A 22,147-nucleotide genomic window follows, 5' to 3' on the forward strand; every position below is an offset into this window, starting at 1 on the left:
AGCAGGTGTGCCATTGTCTCCGCAGCATCCCATGGCCGTGGAGAGTGGAGGAGGGGGACAAACGTACATTGGTACATGATTCCAAAACATTGTTGGCTCAGAGAAGGTCACACTGTACGGTGCCAACCTCACTTTCAGCCTTTTCAGTGTGTATATGCTGCAGTAATGCAGCCAGTTGGCCACAAGTTCACTGCCTTACTTGGCTCCTCACCAGCAGTGACCTTGGACAAGTTCCCCTCCCTGACCCTCCATTTCTTCACTATAAAACAAAAATGACAATACCTGCCTCTGAAGGTTTTTGAGTAGAAAATACACAGTGCCTGGCACGTAGCAGGCCCTCGGTGTTAGTTCCCTTCTCTTTGCCTGGTTGATATTTTAAGTACCAAAACAATAGCCACCCTCAGCCCCCTAAACTGCTTTGGCATCTGTTGCCTCTCTCTTTTTCATTCCTGACCTTTTAGGATTGACTTCTCTTCAGAAACTCCACTCTTTACACATAAAATATTGTGGCCATTCAGCAAAGGCTGGAGCCATCTAGAAAAGTTTATGGAGGAGAGACAACTGTACCAAAGCCTTAAAGAATGGAGAGGATTTGGTGAGGCCGAGGTGTGGGCAACACCTGTAGAGAGCCAAGGCTGGGAATGACAATGGACTATATGTTTTTAGACCAAGGAGGAACATAACTTGTAGGAGCAGAGGGTGGGAAATGGCAGGAAAGCACAGCTGACTGTACGATTGAAGCAGGGCTGGAGTATGAGGATGTGGAAGGGTCATAGGGGAGGATAGCCACAAATCCAGTAAATGCAGTAGTGCGCAACTCTGTGCAGTGCATGTGGTAGGACAAGGAGGACCCCATCCTGCCCCTCACGGAGCTTGCCATCTCCTGGGGAGGACTAGACTCATGTGTCAGTATTTTAATCCGAGGCAGAAAGGGATGCTTCTGTTGTAGACACAGTACGATGGGAGCAGAGAAGAGGGAAACTCATGTTGGCCAGAAGAAGCCAGGAAGGCTCCATGATGTGGTTTGAGCTTTTGGAGGAGTTGTAAATCTGATCTTTAAATTTATGGTTTTCCATGTCATTGGCTATGATTGATGATGTTGGCCTAGAGTCACTGAATTTTAGTCTTGGCAGAGACCTCAGACAACTTCTGGTTCAACTCTCTCCTTTAGCAAACAAGGAAGTCTAGGCCCTGATTGGTAAGGGGACATACCTCAGGTTGCACAACCCCTGAGACCAGGAACCAAGTCCCCTGACTTTCAGACTAGCATCTTTAGATGTCAGTCTGAAATTACAGGGTTTACTTATCAACCACGTTGGTAGCTGCTACAGGTGCCGAGGCTGATAAATGAGCTTGTTGAGTGAACTTGGAGCTCCTCGTCTTTACCCAAACAATTCGTAAGCACCAGAGTTTTAAGAACCCAGAGGGTACCCAATTCTGAATAAACATCTGTGGAGTTGTTCGAAAAACAGGTAAAGAGGGAGTTTACGTAACAGTTAATAATTCTGTTACACAATTTATATAGAACAAAAACTGAGGATCCAAAAGCAAGCTGTAGTAGCTCTCTTCCTATACAGTCCATAGAACCATTGTTAGCTGGACTGGAGACACCAGCCTCGCCTTGGAACAAACATTAATTAATGAACATCGTCAACCGCTGCAGCGAACGTTTTCAAAGCTTAGGACGGCAGTAGCTATGGAGCTAGCAGTAGTCTTACGATAACACTGACAGGGAACACTCTAGAGGTCAAGTTGGCAAGAACTGATTTTGCAAATTAGCATTCATCTTTAAAGACCTGTCAGAAGACTGGTGTTTAAAGGGTCCAACCAGAAAAGCTCTTGTTGAACTTGGCTCTTCAGTTATTTGGAACATAGGTTCGAAAGTTATTTTTCTGCTATTAATAACGGGTTTGATTGAGTTAAGAAAGTGGAAATTACAGATCCCTTGACCAAGCGTTTCATGGTGAAATCAGGCAAGGGCCACTGCCCAGTTGTCCAGTCCAGTCAAGTACCCCCAACTTCTAGGTCAGCCAAGGAGCAGCAGTTCCTGAGGTGCTAGCAAACCAGGGCAGGCCTTTGAGCCAAGAGTGCCTGACGGTGAAGGAAGAGAAGTCCAGTGTGACATGTGGGGACAAGAGTGGGGCTGCAGGGTTTGGAGCCTGTTAAAGATCATTCTGGCAGCCCCTGAGCGAACAGTGGTTATTGTCTCATAAACCAAAACAGAAACTGTGTGACAGAGACCATATGTGGCCTACAAAGCCTTAAGGATTTGGCCTCTGGCACTTCCCTGAAGAAGTTTGCTGACCCCTTGTTTAGAACATGTTTGGTGAGAGGCAGTTGAATCCAGTGGTAGAGAGAACTGGACCCTGAAGAAGCAGTGGCCATCTTGAGAACAGATGTGCTTCCGTCCTCTGCCGACCTGAGGCAGAGGCAGATAATCATATGGAAAAGAGCGCTGGCTCCTCCTCATTAGTAGGCCAGGAGTGCACAAGGGACAATCAAGGATAAAGAAGAGAATGTGGAGGTCCAAGGAAAGGGGTTTTCACAAGAGCCTTTAAATGTAGCCCAGGATTGGGGTGCAGCAGAATGGGGAAAAGTTGTTATGCTTGGCAAGAGCAAGGGGGATGTGATTTTTTTTTTTAAAGAGAACAGTTTCCGGAGAGGGCTAAAGTTAGTATCCAAATGGCTGTGCTTACAAGGGTAGATAGTAGCTACTGGTGCTGGATGTTTATTGGTAAAGGTGAGGTAAGAAACCAGGCAGAAGCAAGTGACTCCAAGATCACTTGCAGACATTTTCAAGGGAGGGAAGATCTGAGCATTTGTGAAGGTGCATGATTAAAGCCCCAGGAGAGAGGAAACAGACATGCAAGTGGGATCCATAAGAGTGGAAAGTCATGGAACTAAAAGCATGAGTCGAGGGGTTTGTTTGATGGAAGAAGAGGAAGAGGGCACACTAGAAAATTCTGAGTCTTGCAACAGCTGATGACTTTATGAGGTGAGAGGTGAGGGCATGTGCCAAGAAGGAGACCGTCTGGAACAGGTGCTTGGGTTGGGGCACCCAGTAGGGGTGCAGGGAAGCCATCAGGATGGACACAAGGATTATTGAGCTCCAAGAGCCACCTGGTGTCCAGGGCCCACTTAACAGAAGCAGAAGAGGCCGACTTTGGGCCAGAAATGAGTGAGATGAGCCACACATTTCTCAGATGAGGGGAAGGGGCTGGGTGTGTGTGGCTGTACAGGTGGCAGTGTCTGCTCCCAGAATCCACGCTGGGGATGGAGTCGTGATCCCAAAAGAGCTCTAGGCGGCTGGAGGAAGTTGGCAGATGGGGAAGATCCCTCTGTACATGCATGGGCCTCTGGGGATTGGAGGCTGGCACGCAAAGCTTAAGCCTTTCACTCTCAGATTCTTCTTTAGTGGAGACACGTTCACTGTCGCAGAACCAGCATTATCTGACAGCAGCAAATCCATAGCTTGTGCTTCGGCTGCCATTATGTTGCAGATCTGCATTTTGTTTATTTAACTGATGAGTGGGGTCTTCTACCCTCAGCATGGCAGGTACTGATGTTTGGTTAGCCCTGACATTTCTAAATTTAATGTATGCCATATACCAGATAGCTGTCCCTGTTGGGAAGAGCTCTGTGACACCAATATTACTATGTGTCAAACATTTGTGGGGACAGAAAGGTGAGTGAGAAATCTCCTGTGCTGGTAGGTCAGTGGGAATATTTTATAGCGTACACTGATGACCTAACTAGTGAATTAAGGTCATTAGATGAAAGGCAAAGTATTTTTAGTTATGTTCTATTTCTGTTCTTCTGTCTCCACATCCCTGATATCAACTCATGTGGGAGAAGGGACCTTTTCTTTTCTGCATGCTCTAGAAATCCAGTTCAACGTCAGTGCTTATTATGGGCTCTACATACTGTCTGCACTCTAATTAGCCACTGTATTTTCTAGGATTGCAGAACACCCAGGGAACCTTTATTTTTCAAACAACGTGACTCTTTATTACTTGTCAGTAATGTGGAAGGTTGGGAAAGGGGTTTATCGGTTTTTTTTCCAGCTCTCTGCCCTTCTTCCTGTTGAGATTTAATCAGAGTGGTTCACAGATGTTCCAAATACCAACTTAATAACACCAGATAGTCTCCAAACTTATTTTCCTCTCAGAATTACCTCTTATCCATACTTCGGGATAAACCAAGACTTTAAGGATGATGGTGTGTGTGTCTTTGTGTGTCAGCTGCTTTGAATGAACAGTCGTAATGAGGTTTCACTTGTACTTGAACCAGAGTCCAGTAAGTCAGAGCTGGTGAACTTGCGCTCACTGGGTTTGGAATTCATGGAAACTGGATGAGGGTTATGTGGCAGTTTCCTTTTTATTATCTAAGAGCTTACAAAGAAATTAATTGTGATGGATGAGAACTAAGACATAAACAGAAGGTGTTTTCACTTGGCATTAGACATTTCAGAAGCTTTCATTCACACTAATGTGCTATTTATAAGTCATTCCTGTCTATTTAAAATTAGTCCCCCTAATGGCCCCAGATAAACAGCATTTTATTAGTCTAGTTGCTGTATGTATTTAAAAGTAGCAAAATTGCATATTTTTTAAAAAATAGTGTCTAATTCAGTGTTGTCTTTTCACTCATCTAGGTACTCTCCCCATGCAAACACACTCCTACCCCTGAATGTGAATCAGTGACACTTTGGGTTTGGTTGCTCCTTGGCCTTTTTTTTTTTTTTTTTTTTTTATCATGGGATCTTGGCAAATAAGTCACATCCTAGAAACGTGGCTGTGATGAATTCTGGGCCCTTCCGTTGTAAGCCTGGAGAGAACAGTGTCTGTGCAGATGCCCATGAAGAGAGTTAAGGATGGGGATGGCAGTTATCCCATTCCCTTAAAGAAAAGCTCTTACAATTAAAAAGAATTTATATTTGCATAAAAACACTCAGAAAAGTAGCTTTGTTAGCTCTTTTGTTTGAAGTAATTTTTAGGCTGATCTTGCAGTTGAAAATATTTAATTACTGGGTTGTTTTGTTTTTGTTTTTTTTTTTCTTGTCATGGTTCATGAATTTTGCAGCCACTCCTTTTTCTGACTAATTAAACTGAGCAGTTGTCTGTTGCTACAACTTCTGCCAAACAGCCATTATTGTTGAGTAGTAAAATAAAGAAAAACAACACTAGTCACCGAAATTTGTTATATCCTAAAATACAAAATAAATAAATAAAATAGAGCCCAATTGGCATATTAGTTCCATTCCTGGGTGTGGGTTTAATTATTTAAACCTACAAAATCAAGTGCTCTGCTTCTGACTAACCATAAATGGGTATGCTGACAGTGTGAAATGTAAATTTATTTTCTCTCCTTTTGGGGGCTGCTAGTCCTGTCACACCTTCTGCGCTGGCTGAGCTTCTCAACTTGCTGGACAGAAAAGCAATCTCTTCATCAGCAGCTAAACAGGTATGTCCACACTTCCTAAAGTCTCCGACTGCTCTGCTCTCCCAGTAAATGTTTTATGCCAATTGCCATCACTAAGTGAATTTCATAACTGAAGAATTAAATGCTTGCATGTGCTGTTTTTCTACTGAAAAGGTAGAAACATTTCATTTAGCAAAGGGAAAAAAGCTGGTATGTGCAGTCTAGGTTATATGCTTCTCATCTTGCTAACCAGGGGAGTAGTTACTGCTTGGTTTCGCCTAGAATGTTTTCCAAACACATATTTATGTGAAAGGCAGTACTGCAGCTTGTGGGGGCGTCAGAGCATGTGCACGGCCCCTGCACCCTCAAAGCCAAGACCGGGGGCAGCTTTGGTGGCGCCCCCTGACCCTCTGGTCCTCCTCCATCCTCCACAGCCTCGCAGCCAGTGCTAGGGGCTTACTGCTCTTCGTTGCCTGATTGCCCCCTAAAATTCAGTCTCCTGGCAAGGAGGATAAGGTCATTCAACAGATACAGTGTCCTCCTCTTGCGCAGTGTCTGTACACTGAGAAAAACAGCAGTGGCTTCAGAGGTGGCCTCTGCTTCATCTCCCTCCACCTGAGAGTCGAGGTGGGCAAGAGACTCCTGGAATCCAGAAAACTCTTAGAAACAAGTATCCAGAGGGATAAAGAACACCAAGCCGGCTGCCTGATCTCAGCTTTGGATATTGAAGCCATCAGTGCTTCAGCCAGAAACGTAATGTGCCTTTAATGGTGCCTTTTGCATTTAATATTTATGCACATCAACAGTAGTGACTGGTACTAAGTGAGGCTTTGGAAAAGCAGCTGCTTTTGGCTAATTATAAGGCACTGTGGAGTGTGAACCCAGCTCTGCACAGTGAAACTGGAGACAGAACGAACAAAGGTTCTGTTTACTCGCCACCCAGTGAGGCTGTCGGTTGCAGGGACCTTGGCACATGTAGGAGAGGATTTTGGTTGCTTAGATGTCAGAATACAAATGTTTATGACAGTGCTCGGCAGTAACAGAAACATTAGATGGCCTGAGGGCAGAAGAAAGCTCTCTGTATATATACATAAGAGTAAATGAATTGTAGCATTTGAAATGAAAGGGGAAAAAAATTTCTCTTTCTCACTCATCCTGCCCCTCCAGGGAGTGGGAGGAGACAGGGAAGGATGGACAGAGGGAGGGAGAGAAGGAGGGAGGGAGGGAGGGAGGGAGGGAAAGGGAGGAAGGAAAGGGGGGAAGGGAGGAAGGAAGGAAGGTAGGTAGGTAGGTGTAAAGTATTAGAAATAGGGGTTGATTGTCCTAAGGTGTTAGAGTTTTTTATTTTTATTTTTTTTTAAAGATTTGATTTATTTATTCATGAGAAACACACACACACACAGAGAGGCAGAGACACAGGCAGAGGGAGAAGCAGGCTCCATGCAGGGAGCCCGACATGGGACTCGATCCCGGGTCTTCAGGATCAGGCCCTGGGCTGAAGACGGCACTAAACCGCTGAGCCACCAGGGCTGCCCAGGTGTTAGAGTTTTTTAAAAAGAAATTTCAAACTAGAGGGAACTCACTGGTATGCTAGGTTGTTTCTAGTTTTGTTTCTGAAGTATTGCTTTCAGTTTAGTTATGATTCTGTGACACAAAGAGAAATTATCTTTAAAAATTTTTTTTAATTTTAATTTTTTAAAAGATTTTTATTTATTTGAGAAAGTAAGAGAGCATGTATGCAGAAGCATAAGGGAGGAGCAGAGGGAGAAGCTGACTCCCTACCAAGCAGGAGGCCTGATGTGGGGCTTGATCCCAGGAACCGAGAGTCATGACCTGAGCCAAAGGCAGACACTTAATCAACTGAGCCACCCAGGCACCCCAAAAGAGAAATTGTCTTAACAGCTGGCAAAAGACATTCAGCTGTCCCTTTTTCTGTGGACAAAACAATGCTGTGGGTTGTCTGGGGCTCTGAATGTCAGGTGAAAGAATGTGGAAAAAAAGAAATATGAGGGATGCCTGGGTGGCTCAGCGGTTGAGCCTCTACCTTTGACTCAGGGTATGATCCCAGAATCCTGGGATCGAATCCCACATCGGGCTTCCTGCATGGAACCTGCTGCTCCCTCTGCCTATGTCTCGGCGCCTCTCTCTCTCTCTCTCTCTCTCTCTCTCTCTCTCTCTCTCTCTCTCTCTGTGTCTCTCATGAATAAATGAATCTTTTAAAAAAAATCTGAGATTGCACCTCTGAAGTCCCATATGTGTTATGTGTATATGGGTTTTTTGTTATCTCTAAAATAAAAGCTCTTTCTACTGTAAAAAAAAAAAGGAAGGAGGAAGGAAGCCTAGTACAGTGAATATGATTGGTTCAATGGGAAGAAATGGAAAATACTAGGTAATTAATGCTGACAGCTGGTTCATATATAGCTAGGGCCACCTTTGGGTTCTATCAACTTCCAGCATGTTATGCCGATGTATGCCAGCATAAATCTCCTGTATACACTATTCCCTTGGGAGTTTTGCTTTTTTAACTTTTCTACTTTGTTTCCTGTTTTTAAGAAAATCACTTACTGATTTTCTGGTGGAAAAAAAAAGTCTTATTCATTATAAAGAATTTAGTGCAGAAAACTACAAACATCTTCAGATCCTACCACCTTGAAAGCACTACCATTAATACCGGGTGAACACCATCCCAGGTATCCTTCACGCACGTGTAATTAGAAGAATAGATTGATGAGACGGACAGACACGAGGTTAGAAATGAAGACATTAGAAAGTAAGAGGTTATAGTCCTTTTTTTTTAGTTTATTTCTTTATGAAGTGGACAGTTCATTGTTTTTAGTATATTCACAAAGCTGTGCAGCCATCACTACTGTCTAATTCCAGAACATTCTCATCACATCGAAAAATAAGCCGTTAGCAGTCACTCCCCACTAACGCCATTCCCTCGGTTACCACTAATCTACTTTCTGTCTCTTTGGATTTGCTGACCATTTGACGTAAATGAACTTCTACAACATGTAGCCCTTTATGTCTGGCCTCTTTACTTAATGTGATACTTTCAAAATCCATCCATATTGTAGCTCATGCCAGTACTTCATTTCTATTTTAGGCTAAAGAATATTCCATTGTAAATGGATGCCACATTTTGTCTATCCATTCATCAGTAAATGGACATTTGAGTTGTTTCTAGCTTTTGGCTCTTTTTTTTTTTTAAGATTTTATTTATTTATTTATTCATGAAAGACAGAGAGAGGCAGAGGGAGAAGCACGCTCCACACAGGGAGCCTGATGTGGGACTCGATCCCAGGACTTCAGGATCATGCCCTGGGCCGAAGGCAGGTGCTCAACTACTCGGCCACCTGGGCGTCCCTAGTTTTTGGCTCTTATGAAGATGCTGCTTTGAACATTTGTGTTCAGATGTTTTGGTTTGAGCATATGTTTTCAAGGTTCTTGGGTATAGAGAATGGAATTTCTGGGTCATATGGTAATTATACATTGAACGTTTTGAGGAGCTGCCCATTTTCCAAACTGGCTGCACCCACCACTAACATTCCCACCAGCAATGTACGAGAGTTCCAGTTTCCCCATATCCTTGCCATCCTAGTAGGTGTAAAGTGTATCTCACTGTGGACTTGATTTGCATTTCCCTAATGACTAACTACATTGAGCATCTTCTTGTGTCTTTTATAGTGTACTCTTCTTAAAAGAAAAACATTACAGTTAATTTTTACTAAATTTAACAAAAGAATCCAAGTAGGCCTTGGGTTTGAGAAACCCTGTGAGCCAGAGGGTACTCAAGCAGAGCAGAAAAATTCTCTGCTTCCACCCCTTATGGGTGTTTCCCTCTGACAGAACTGGAAGAGGTTCCGGTAGTGATTAGATGACCAGGAGATGAGGAAAAAAGTTGACCAAGTAACTGGCTCCTAAGGATGACATATTCATAGAAAGATCCTTAGAACATTCTGAATTCTGGGGCACCTGGGTGGCTTAGTCTGTTGAGCATCTGCCTTTAGCTTGGGTTGTGATCCTGGGGTCCTGGGGTCGAGCCCTGAGTCGAGCTCTCTGCTCAGCAGAGAGCCTGCTTCTCCCTCTGCCTCTGCTGCAATCCCTGCTTGTGCATGCATATTCTCTTTCTCTCTCAAATAAATAAATAAAAATCTTTTTAAGAAATTCTGAATTCCAAAGAATTTCCCACTTTGTCTAACTTATTATTATTAATCCATCTTTCTCCCTTACATCGTCCCCCATTATTTCATCCCTTACACCCTTCACCCTTCACTGCTCCTTCCTCGCAGGTGTTCTGGCAATGCTTCTGAGATTTACAAACCTCATCCCTTTGGCACCCTAGAGGCCAGGGGTTGCTACCATGAAGCACCTCTATTTTCCAGAAATAGAAAAAGATGATTTATCATCATGAGCAACCTCCTGGTAACTGTAGACGGAATCCTCTGGATTTCTGTCATGGGATCCAGTTCTACCTGTGGAAGTCATGGCTAGCAGCCCCCTCTCCTTCCCTCACCAAGGAGAGGGCCGTCAGAATGGCAGTTCCCCTACAGGACAGCATCCCAGGGTCCTGAGCCTCTTGTGACTCAGAGGCCCTGGGTGCCTTCCAGACTGCTGGCCAGCCACAGCCCCAGGAGAAATCGCACAGAATGTGTCCCCTTTGGGCACACCTGAAATAGATGTGGATGATCCACGGGCTCCTAGGGATTGTCCAGTTAGCATTTCTAGTGGAACCAAACTGGCTTGGGATTCCATAGAGATGGAAATTGAATTTTAACATATAGGTGTGCCACTTAACCCATTTCCTCTTGTCTACTTTGGGGTCTGCTTTATTTACTTATTTATTTGCCATAAAATAAAGTCATTTCATTGAATTTTAAAAGATTTGCCTATATCAAATAGGAAACTTTGAAAAACTGCTCAATATAATCTGCAATATGATTTTTTTTTGGCAAATTTTTTTTGGTATTTTTTTTAGTGGAGTTCAATTTGCCAACATATGGCATAACACCTAGTGCTCATCCCGTCAAGTGCCCCCCTCAGTGCCCATCACCCAGTCACCCCAACTCCCCACGCATCTCCCCTTCCACTACCCCTTGTTCGTTTCCAGAGTTAGGAGTATCTCATGTTCTGTCTCCCTCACTGATATTTCCCACTCATTTTCTCTCCTTTCCTCTTTATTCCCTTTCACTATATTTTTATATTCCCCAAATGACTGAGACCATATAATGTTTGTCCCTCTCTGATTCACTTACTTCACTCAGCATAATACCCTCCAGTTCCATCCACGTTGAAGCAAATGGTGGGTATTTGTCGTTTCTAATGGCTGAGGAATATTCCATTGGGGTCTGCTTTAAAGAGAAATCACCAAGCCCATATGTTCTTCAGTAAAACTGTTACAAAATGATTAGATGTTGTCTTCTCCCTTCCAGTGCTTCAGTTCCTGTGCCCTGCTTCTCTTAAGGGCTTGGGTTGTCGTTTGTGCCTTTCTGGAAGAATGACCTTTCACAAGGCTCACTTGCCTTTGAGCAGAGGGACCTCCCTTTCTCTAACTGTCACAGCCCCCTCCCTGCCTTCTCCCTTGAACAGGCCTTTCCTCCACACCCTGACTCTGGAAACCTCTGGACAGGCAAGGGGCCTGCCTGCTTTCCTTCCATCCTTCCTTCCAGATACTTTAAAAATGGTACTAGCTAGAGAAACAGTCGGGTGGCAGTTGAAAGGGTGTGTGAATTCGGTCCCTCAGGAGCTGAAGGCTGAGTTTCTGCCCCAGGTGTCAGAGCTGGCTCTGTGGTCAGTGAGTGACTGGGGCCTCCCAGCTTGCATGACCCCATGCCTTCAGTGGCCACTTACCACAGATGGCCCGCACTACCCCCGGAACCCCTTGCTACAGATGCCTGTCCTGGGTGAGCAGCAGCAGGGCCTGGGAGCTGCCCGTATAGCCAGGAACAATTGCACTTTGATAGTACTTCCCAGGGTGGTGATTAAACACAGACAAAAACTGAGGATTTATGCTGCAGCACGAAACTGGCAACCCCAGAGGCCATTACGTTTGCGGCAGGAGGGCCAGGGAGCCCTGCAGAGGCTGGCCTGGAGGCCGGCGGCCCCCTCAGGCTCCCCTGCTGCTGGGCTTCAGCCAGGAGTGCATAGTCTGGGTCTGAAACAGGACCGAGCACAGGATTAGTCTACTGTGTCGGCCCCGGGGGCTAGGACTGGGCTGCAGTGGCCACTTGACTGATTGGGAAAGTCAATAGGCTGATGTGTTCCAACTGGGGGGTGGAGAACACTCCAGACACAGCTCCCTTTTGTTCCTGGAGGCTGCTGAAATGTTCCCTAGCGTCACTCCTTTGTACCCCTGCCCTACCTCGCCCTACTTTCTCAGGGAGCGGCCAGCTCTCTGCGTTTAAAAGTATCCATTGTAGCATTGTCCTGCTTTTCCTCCTGAATGCTGTGGTTTGGCAGTGATCCCCCCGGGCTGCCTCACACCACCTCTATTCTGGTGCTTTTGGCCCGGGCAAATACAGCCGGCATTCGAGCCTTGTCAGGTCCCACTGTGTTAGGTGCCAGGAAAGGTTGACCTCCGGGTCATTCTGCATGGATCCGCTCTGTGCTCTGAGCCGGGGTGGCCGTTGCAGGCCAGGAGAAATGGTACAGGCCCGGGAGTGGCCTCCTGTGTTTGCCAGGCGTGCCTGTTTCCAGGTCTCTGGGCTTCCCACCTCATTTTCCTGTAAAGAGTCCCTGCATAGATTCATTGTAGGCAAGTCCTCACAGGTGATTTCCATTTTGAGCCAGCAGATCTGGATCCCTCTTGAGATTTCTACATTCTCTTCCTGAATGTTGAACATGTTAAATGCACATTTTTAGGAGACCATGCAGAGGAACAAAATAAACACTAGTCAAAGTCTAAATACCTACCAGAGGGATAATTTAATTACATTATGATAAATACACCTGATATTAAATTTTTTATTAATATATAAAGGTAGTTCTGTCAAAAGTGAAACAAAAGCAGGTCACAAACTGTTCATATGTTATAACTGCAACTATGTTACAAAACAAAGAAAAATATGGGAAGGAAAACACTAAAATACATTTGTTATCTTGAGGGAATGGAAAGTGTAGGTGATGTCTTTTTATCATTTAGATTCCCTTATTTTCTACAGTGAACATGTATTGACTTTTTAAGTGAAGTATAGGTTGCACACAGTATTGGCAGTAATTTCAGGTATATAACTTAGTGATTCAATATTTATATACATTATAAAATGATCACCATAACTCGAATTACCATCTGTTACCAAAGTTACTACAGTATTACTGACTGTGCTCACTATGCTGTAGTTTGAATCCCTGTGATTTGTCTTATATTGTAGGTTTATACCTCTTAATCCCTTTGATATATTACCCACACACACAACACCATTTTGTTCTCTCTGCATCCATGAGTCAGTTTGTTTTTAGATTCTACATATGTAACAAACTCATAGGGTATTTTTATCTCTGACTTATTTCACTTAGCATAATACGTTCTTGGTCCATCTATGTTGTCACAAGTAGCAAGATTTTCTTTTTTATGATTGAGTAATATTTTGTGTATATATGTATATATATATATATATATATATATATATATATATATATATATAACATCATCTTTATTCATCTATCAGTAGACATTTGGGTTGCTTCCATATCTTGACTATTGCAAATAGTGTTGCAGTGGACATAGGGGTGTATATATCTTTTTGAATAGATGTTTTCATTGTCTTTGGATAAATACCCAGAAGTGGGATTACTGGATCATATGGTAGTTCTATTTTTAATTTTTTTTTAATTCATTAGAGACACAGAGGCAGAGACACAGGGAGAGGGAGAAGCAGGCCCCATGCAGGGAGCCCGATGTGGGACTTGATCCCGGGACCCCAGGATCACACTCTGAGCTGAAGGCAGGCGCTCAACCGCTGAGCCACCCAGGCGTCCCTATTTTTAATTTTTTGAGGTTCCTCCATACTGTCTTCCACAGTGGCTGCACCAGTTTACATTGCTACCAACAGTTCACGAGGTTTCCATTTTCTACACGTCCTTGTCAACACTTGTTCCTTGTGTGTTTATTTTAGCCATTCTGACAGAAGGTATCTCATTGTGGTTTTGATTTCCATTTTCCTTCAGATTAGTGATATTGAACATCCTTTCATGTGCCTGTTGGCCACCTGTATATCTTCTTTAGAAAAATATCTGTTCAGGCCCTCTGCCCATTTTTAAATTAGATTTTTAGGTTGGTGGGGAGGGGAGGGAAACACCTGGGTGGCTCAGTGGTTGAGCATCTGCCTTTGGCTCAGGTCGTGATCCTGGGGTCCTGGGATGATAGAATCCTGCATCCGGCTTCCCACAGGGAGCCTGTTTCTCCCTCTGCCTGTGTCTCTGCCTCTGTGTCTCTCATAAATGATTAGATTAGATTAGATTAGATAGATAGATAGATAGATAGATAGATAGATAGATAGATAGATAGATAAAATCTTTTTTTAAAAAAAGATTATTGGGGTGTTGGTGTTGAGTTGTAGTTCTTTATATATTTTTGGTATTAACCCCCTACCAGATATATCACTTGCAAATATCTTCTCCCATTCAGCAGCTTGCTTTTTCATTTCATTGGTGGTGTCCTTGACTGTACAAAAGCTTTTTGGTTTAATGTAGTCCCATTTGTTTATTTTTGCTTTCATTTCCCTGCCTGAAGAGACAAATTCAAAATAACATGGCTAAGACCAGTGTCCCAAGATTTTACCATTTATTTTCTTTTCAGAGTTTTATGATTTCAGGTCTTACATCTAGGTCTTTAATCCATTTTGAGCTACTTTTTGTAAGTGGTATAAGTAAGTGGTCCAGTTTCATTCTGTTGCATGTAGCTGTCCAGTTTTCCCAGCACCATTTATTGAAGAGACTATAGTCTCTGCATTTTATTTCTTGCCACCTCTACCATAGATTGGCTATATCAGTGTAGGTTTATTTCTGGGCTCTGTATTCTATTCTGTTGACCTAGTGTCTGTTTTTGTGTCAGTATCATACTACTATGACTACTGCAGCTTTGGAGTATTGTTTGAAATCAGGGAACATGACAGCTTTATTCTTTCTCAAGCTTGCATTGGCTAGTCAGGGTCTTTTGTGGTTCCATACAAATTTTAGGATTATTTGTTCTAGTTCTGTGAAAAATAACATTGATATTTTAATGGGGATTGTATTGAATCTATTGATTTCTTTAGATAGTATGGACGTTTTAACAATATAAATTCTTCCAGTCAATGAGCATGGAATATTATTCCATTTATTTCTATCATCTTTAGTTTATTTCATTAATATTTTATAGTTCTCAGAGTGTAGGTCTTTCTTTCCGTGATTACATTTATTCCTAGGTATGTTACTCTTTTTGATGCCATGATAAATGGGATTGTTTTCTGATATTCTCTTTCTGGTATTTCATTATTATAAAAACACAATCAGCTTCTGTATATTAATTTTATATCCTGCAACCGTATTTGTTTATTCTAAAAGTTTTTTGGTGGAGTCTTTAGGGTCTTCTCTGTGTAATAGCATATCATTTACAAATAGTAATCATTTTACTTCTCCTTACCCATTTGGATGCCTTTTATTTCTTGTCTGATTGCTAGGACTAAGCTTGGACTTATAGTACTATGTTGAAGATAGTGGCCAGAGTGAGCATCCTTGTCTTGTTCCTGATGATGGAGGAAAAGCTTTCAGTTTTTACCATTGAGTATGTTAGCTTTGGGTTTATCATGTATGGCTTCTATTATGGTAAAGTGTGTTCCCTCTATACCTACTTTGTTGTAAATCTTCATCATAAACAGATGAATTTTGTCAAAAAAGGTTTTCTGGAAAAAGTTTTTCTGCATCTTTTGAGATTATCACAGGATTTTTATCCTCATTTTGTTAATGTAGTGTATCATTTTGATTGATTTGTGGATATTGACCCATCCTTGCATCCCTGAAATAAATCCCACTTGATCATGGTGTATGATCCTTTTAATGTATTTTTAAATTCAATTTGTTAATATTTGGTTGAAAATTTTTGCATCTATTGTTGATCATGGACATTGGCCTATGATTTTTTTTTTTTTTTTTGTAGTGTCCTCAGTTTTGTTATAAAGGTAATGCTGGTCTTGTACAATGAATTTGAGTGTTCCTTCCTCTTCAATTTTTTAGACTCCTTTGAGGAATATAGGGATTAACTCTTTTTTTAAATGTTTGGTAGAATTTACCTGTGAACCTATCTAAGCCTGAACTTTTTGTTTGTTAGGAGATTTTGATTACTGACTCAATTTCATTATTAATAATTGGTATTTTCAGATTTTCGACTTCTTCCTCATTCAAATCAGTTCTAAGAATTGATCCATTTTATCTAGATCGTTCAATTTGTTGACATATAGGCTTTCACAGTATCTTTTGTATTTCTCTGGTATCAGTTATAACTTCTCTTTCATTGCCAAATTTATTTGGGACCTATTTTTTTCTTGATGAATCTGACTAAAAGTTTGCCAATTTGGATTATCTTTTGGAAGAGACAGCTCTTGGTTTCATTGAATTTTGTGTGTGTAATTTGTTTTATGTCTACTCTGATCTTTATTATTTCCTTCCTTTTACTAAGTTTGGGCATTGTTCTTCTTTTTCTAGTTTCTTTAGGTGTATGTTTAGATTGTTTGAGACTTTTCTTGTTTCTTGAGGTAGACCTGTATTGCTGTAAACTTACCTATTAGAACATTTGCCTGTGCTGCATTCCATAGATTTCGGAATGCTATGTTTCCATTTTCGGTTGTTTCAAGGGAATTTTTTTTTAATTTCTAATTTAATTTCTTTGTTGACCCATTGTTTATTCAGTAGCATGTTTAGCCTCCACACGTTTGTGTGCTTTCCAGTGTTTTGGTTTTTTTTTTCCTTGAAATCATATCTAGTTTCACATTATTGTGGTCAGAAAAGATGCTTGATATCAGTCCTCTTAAATTTATTGAGACTTGTTTTGTGGCCTAACATGTGATCTGTCCTGGAGATGTTCCATGTGCGCTTGAAAAAAAAATATCTATTCTGCTGTTTTGAGGTGGTAGGCTCTGTGTTTATCTATTAAGTCCGTCTGGTCTAGTGTGTCATTTAAGACCACTGTTTCCTTATTGATTTTCCATCTGGATGATCTATCCATTGATGTAAGTGAGGTGTTATAGTCCCCTACTATTATTGTACACTTGACCCTTGAACAATACAGGTTTGAGCTGCACAAATCCACTTATATATATATTTTTTTCAATATACATTAGAAAGTTTTTGTTTTGTAAACAAAGAATTTCTTTCACTTTGTCTTATTTTTGTTGTAAGACATCTAACAGTGTTTTGTGTAAGACAAGATTGATGTAGGTACTGACATGATTCTTGTGAGCAGACAACTTACAGTATTGATAAGTACAGTATAGAAATGTATTTCTCTCACAATTTTCTTAATATTTTATTTCTTCTAGTTTATTATAAAGATGCACTATCTCATCCATATAACTACAAAATATGCGTTCATCGACTGATGTGTTATCAGGCTTCTGGTCTACAGTAGGCTGTTAGTACTTAAGTTTTGGGAGAATCAAAAGTTCTGTATGGTTTTTGACTGCACAGCCAATCAGCACCCCTAACTTCCATGTTGTTCAAGAGCCAAATGTATTTTTGTTAGTTACTCCCTTTATGTTAATATTTGCCTTGTGTATTTAAGTCCTCCTGTATTGGGTGCATAGATACAATTGTCCTATCTTCTTGTTGGATTGATCCCTTTATCATTACATAGTGCCCTTTGTCTTGTTTTACAGTCTTTGTTTTAAAAATCTATTTTGTCTGATACAATTATGGGCAACTCAGCTTTCTTTTCATTTCCATTTACATAGAATATCTTTTTTCATCCCTTCACTTTAGTTTTTGTGTGTGTTTATGTCTGAAAGGAGTCTCTTGTAAGGCAGCATTTTGGAGTCTTTCTTTTATCCATTCAGCCACCCTGTATCTTTTGAGTGGAGCATTCAGTTCATTTACATTTAAAGTAATTGGTAGGTATGTACTTGTTATCATTTTGCTCATTGTTTCCTGGTTGTTGTAGCTCATCTCTGTTCCTTTCTTCTCTTACTCTCTTCCCTTGTGGTTTGATGAATTGTAGTGTTATGTTTGGATTTCTTTTTTCTTTATCTTGTGTGTGTCTATTATTAGTTCTTTGGTTTGTGGTTACCATGAGGTTCAGAATATAATACCCTACGTATACCGCAGCCTTTTTTAAGTTGGTGATCACTTAAGTTCAAACACATTCTAAAAGGATTACATTTTTCCTCCCCTTCCCATTGTGTTTTGGATATCATATTTTAGATCTTTTTATTTTGTGTATTAACTGATTTTTGTAGAGTTGGTTTTACTACTTTTGTCTTTCAACCTTCATTCTACCTTTACTGTATGTTTGCTTTTATCAGAGATTTTTTTTTTCTTTCACAATTTTCTTACTTTTGATTGTGGCTTTCCTTTTCACTTACAGAAGTCCCTGTAGCATTTCTCTCTCTCTCTCTCTCTCTCTCTCTCTCTCTCTCTCTTTTAAGATTTTATTTGTTTATTCATGAGAGACACAGAGAGAGAGAGAGGCAGAGACATAGGGAGAGGGAGAAGCAGGCTCCATGCAGGGAGCCCGATGTGGAGTCCATCCCAGGACTCCAGGATCAAGCCCTCAGCCGAAGGCAGACGCTTAACCGAGGAGCCACCCAGGCGTCCCCCCCTGTAACATTTCTTGTAAGGCTAGTTTAGTGGGGAATCCTTTAGCTTTTCTTTCTGGGAAACACTCTCCTTCGATTCTAAACGATAATCTTGCCAGGTGTAGTATTAATGATTGTAGGTTTTTTCCTTTTGGCACTTTGAATATATCATGCCATTGTCTTCTGATCTGCAAGACTTCTGTGGGAAAATCAGCTTAGAGTCCTCTGGGGTTTCCCTTGTACATAACTAGTTGCTTTCCTTTTGCTGCTTTTAAGATTCTCTTTCTTTTTCTTTTTGCTTTTCGCCTTTGAAGATTTCCTCTACCATCTTCCAGAGCCCGATCCATTCTTCTGCATCCTCTCATTTCTTATGGATTCCTTGTTCTGTATTTTTCATTTCAGTTACTGTATCCTCCAGCTCTGATTGGTTCTTTTTCATATTTTCTCTTTGTTGTAGTTCTGTGTCCATCCACTCTTCTCCCGAGTTTGGCAAGCATCTTCATGACTGTTACTTTGAACTCCGTATTGGGTATATTGTGTATCTCCATTTTGTTTAGTTCATTATTTTGAAGTTCTGTCTTGTTCTTTTGTTTGGAACGTATTCCTCTGTCTCTTCATTTTGCCTCTCCGTATTTGTTTCTATCTATTAAGCAGATCAGCTACATGTCCCAGTCTTGAAAGAATAACCTTCTGTAGGTGTCCTGTGGGGTCCAGAAACACAGCCTCTCCTGGTCACTAGAACCAAGTACTCCAGGGGTGTTCCTTCTGTGGGTTGCACGCACTGTTTTGTTGTAATTGGCCATTAATGCTGCAGGCACACTGGGGAGCTTGGGCGGCCTCCAACCCAGCTGTCTACAATGCGTGGCTGTGACTATTGTAGGTATGCTCGTGAGGACCAGCCAAGTCCACCCACTGGGTGCAGCAGAGCAGGAGCCACTTTGGGGTAGTGACAGCCCCAGCGACTTCCCACGTGTGGTACACAGAAACTGTTGGGGGTGTCCCTGACAGGCAGGGTGGGTTTGTAGGGGAACATCTAGGTGGGTTCAGCAGTGCTAGCAAGGTAGATGGAGAGTCTCAGAAATGGCGTCCATCAGTGCTTCCTTTGCCCGAGAAAGTTCCCGCAGATCCATGCACCTCTGGCACATACTCTAAAATTAGCCAATAAATCTTCATTTGTGGTCCAAGCACTTTGCAAACTGCTGCCTCTGAGTTGGGTGTCACAGTGAGTTTATGTGCCAGCCCTTGAAGTGCAGGCACTCCTGCTCTCCCTGCTAATTTTTAAAGGCAGACATTATTGGGGAGGAGGGGTGCTCATCTTCGGGGTATAGTCCCCAAGGCACGGGTGCCTGAGGTGGGGCCTGAACCCCATGCTCCTCAGGAAGGAGCATTTGTGGTATCCGTCCTGCTCGTGGAGGCCCACAGCAGGCTCATGGGTCCTGACTAGACCACATCTCTGCCCTCCTGCCCATCTGCGCGTGGCTCTTCTGTTCGATCTTTAGTTGTGGAAGTGCTGCTCTGCTGGTCCCCGGGTTGTCGTCAGCAAGGGCTGCTCTGTGTGTGGCCATAGTGCTGGCAGGTCCGCAGGACGAGGCAAGTTCAGGATCCTCTTGCCCTGCCACTTTGATCCTACAGCCCTACCCTTTACTCTTAGAATGGTTACAACAGTATTCTAAGTCTGTTTAAGAAAAACGTATCAGGGAAAGAGGTCAGAGAAACTCTTCAGACTTGCTTTCGGCAGCTCCTTGGGTATAATCTCCGTCACACATCGTTCCGCCCTCCAGTTCCTGTGCTGCCAGCACTCCATTATACATTTGTTGAAGGCATGGAACATTCTTACGTGCCTTTGTGGCCCTCACTCTCAGTGCCTTACCCATTTTTCTGGTAGAAAAGTAGTTGCCAAATTGATTAGAGGCTTATACATTCAGTGTTTTTCTAGAGCAGGGGCAGGTTTTCTAGAAGCAGCCAGGGTTGCAGTGCTGGAGCCGGAGGGTGCCCTGCGGGGGAGCCCATGGGACAGCCCACCCAGGACCTCGCTGGGCCACAGTCGCGGGAGGCGCAGACCTTGTAGCTGTGACAAATATTCGTGGTTATTTCCGTCCATCGGGGAACACTTTGAGCCCTACGGAGATTCCCGGCATCTTCCCCTTCATTTGTTCCGCTGCGTGTGCTAATTATTGACAAGCCCTGCCTGTCTGGGAGGAGGGGCTCCTGGCTGGCCCATTTTCAGCCGGAACATCCGCAAGGTGCATTGTGTGCCGGTCCTGGCTGCAGGCGGAGATGCAGGGGGCGCCGGAGACTAACCGGGGACCCACACCCCACCCCTTCCAGCTCACCCCAGAAAAAAAGAGGGAGGAGGAGGACTCCCCTAGGCTAGGCCTTCTTTAAAAATGTATTCCTTTTTCCCTTACTTTGATAAGTTTGGGGATTTGTTACTGCTTTAAAAAAAAAAATACACCATTAACTTAATTATCCTAGCCAGATTCGGGTCTAGCTCTACCAGTAGGGGATAAATGTGGCGTGGCACAGGCCCCTGCGGATTAGGATTTATGTTTTTAGTTATTTTCCATTTTGTAGCTTCATTATGGGGCCCCTCTCTTGCCCCCCTAAGATCATAATTCCCAGCAGGCTTTTTTTTGGGGACTTCATTCATTTCGGTGCAGCGGTTACCTCCCTTGGCCGTGCTGCCCTCGTCAACACGGCCTCCCTCTGTGCAGGTGCCGGCGGCGTGGGCCCAGCTGCTGCTGGCTCGGCCTCGGGGTGCAGCTCCTCCAGCCCCCCTGCCGTGCGCCGACCCCACCGGTGCCAAGGGCCCCCCATGGTCTGCTCTGTTCCCAGCGTGCAGCTCAGCCTGACCAGGGGCTCCCTGCAGCGGCCTCATTCCGGGTGCGTCCCTGCCGCCCCCCGCCCCGGGTGCAGCCTGGAGAGCCAGGCAAGCGCTCATGTCTATGCCCCCTCTCCCCCCCACCCTGGCCCGTAGGTGTTTGAGGAATTATGGAGGAGTAAAGGGAAGACTCCATCACAGATTGTTTCAGAAAAGCAGCTGGAACTGATGCAGGATGGAGAGGCGCTGGACCAGGTCTGCCTCGCTGTGATGGAGGAGCACCCGCAAGTGGTAAGGACGGCCTGCAGGGTGAGGGGTCCCCGTGGCGGCCTGCGGACCCGGCGACAGCCTCTCCACCGCTCCCCTTCGTGGCCCTGAGACCCCTCCTGATAAGGGCTGGCCCAGTTGCATCAGGAAGCCCCTGATACATTTTATCTGTTTTTAGCTAAGGTCAAGAGCTCAAATTAGGCGATTAGAAAAGGACAACTTTTCCTATAAAGAATATCCATTTCTGGGGTTTAATCTCCTGGAGTTCAGTTTACAGGGGTGTTTATCAAGCTCCCTAGGTCCAAGTTTTGACCTCCCAGCATGATGCACTTTGAATGTGTTCTAGCTAGCTCTGCTTTATAAGGAGACCTCTCACTAATGAACGAGCAGGCATGACTGCAGAAAGGAAAGAAAGATAGGCAGACCCGTTAGCTCCCTGCCTTTGAAAGGTGGGTAGAAAGGCAGAAAGGAAAATTATTTGTGAATTATGGAGAAAATCCTTGACAGGAGCATACCTGAAAACCAAGTCCTTTTGTGTTCTAAGCATAGAACAAAATAAAAAAAAAGCTAGAGTACCACCATCCCTCCCTCCCCAAGTCTAATCACATTGTCTAGAGATTTTTTAGTGGGTAAAAAATTGCTAGCATCGCTTTCAGAAAAATACCCACCCACCCATCGGCTTGCCAGGAACACTAACAGCTCTGAAAAGAGCTCTCGATAAGGAAAATGAGCTTGCACTGCGTCTGGGCAATCTCCATCTTCCTGCCTCATCTGTAGTGAATGATTAAGACACACTCTCTGTTTTGGACTCGTTCTCCGGCACCAAGTGCAGACACTCACACGTGTTATTACCCATCAAGATGCTGCCGAGCAG

The 22,147-nt window shown here is 43.2% G+C and overlaps 1 protein-coding gene across 1 annotated transcript in view; it reads left to right on the forward strand.

Moving 5' to 3' along the window:
- Positions 1-22,147, forward strand: part of GATB (glutamyl-tRNA amidotransferase subunit B) — an 89,353-nt gene that overhangs the window by 64,462 nt on the left and 2,744 nt on the right. The window contains exons 11-12 of the mRNA XM_055336261.1: positions 5,385-5,463; positions 21,163-21,297. Of these exons, the coding sequence (XP_055192236.1) occupies positions 5,385-5,463; positions 21,163-21,297 (214 nt within the window). The remainder of the gene's footprint in view (positions 1-5,384; positions 5,464-21,162; positions 21,298-22,147) is intronic.

Source organism: Nyctereutes procyonoides, unplaced genomic scaffold (assembly GCF_905146905.1).
Source record: "Nyctereutes procyonoides isolate TBG_1078 unplaced genomic scaffold, NYPRO_anot_genome, whole genome shotgun sequence".
Lineage (NCBI taxonomy): Eukaryota > Metazoa > Chordata > Mammalia > Carnivora > Canidae > Nyctereutes > Nyctereutes procyonoides.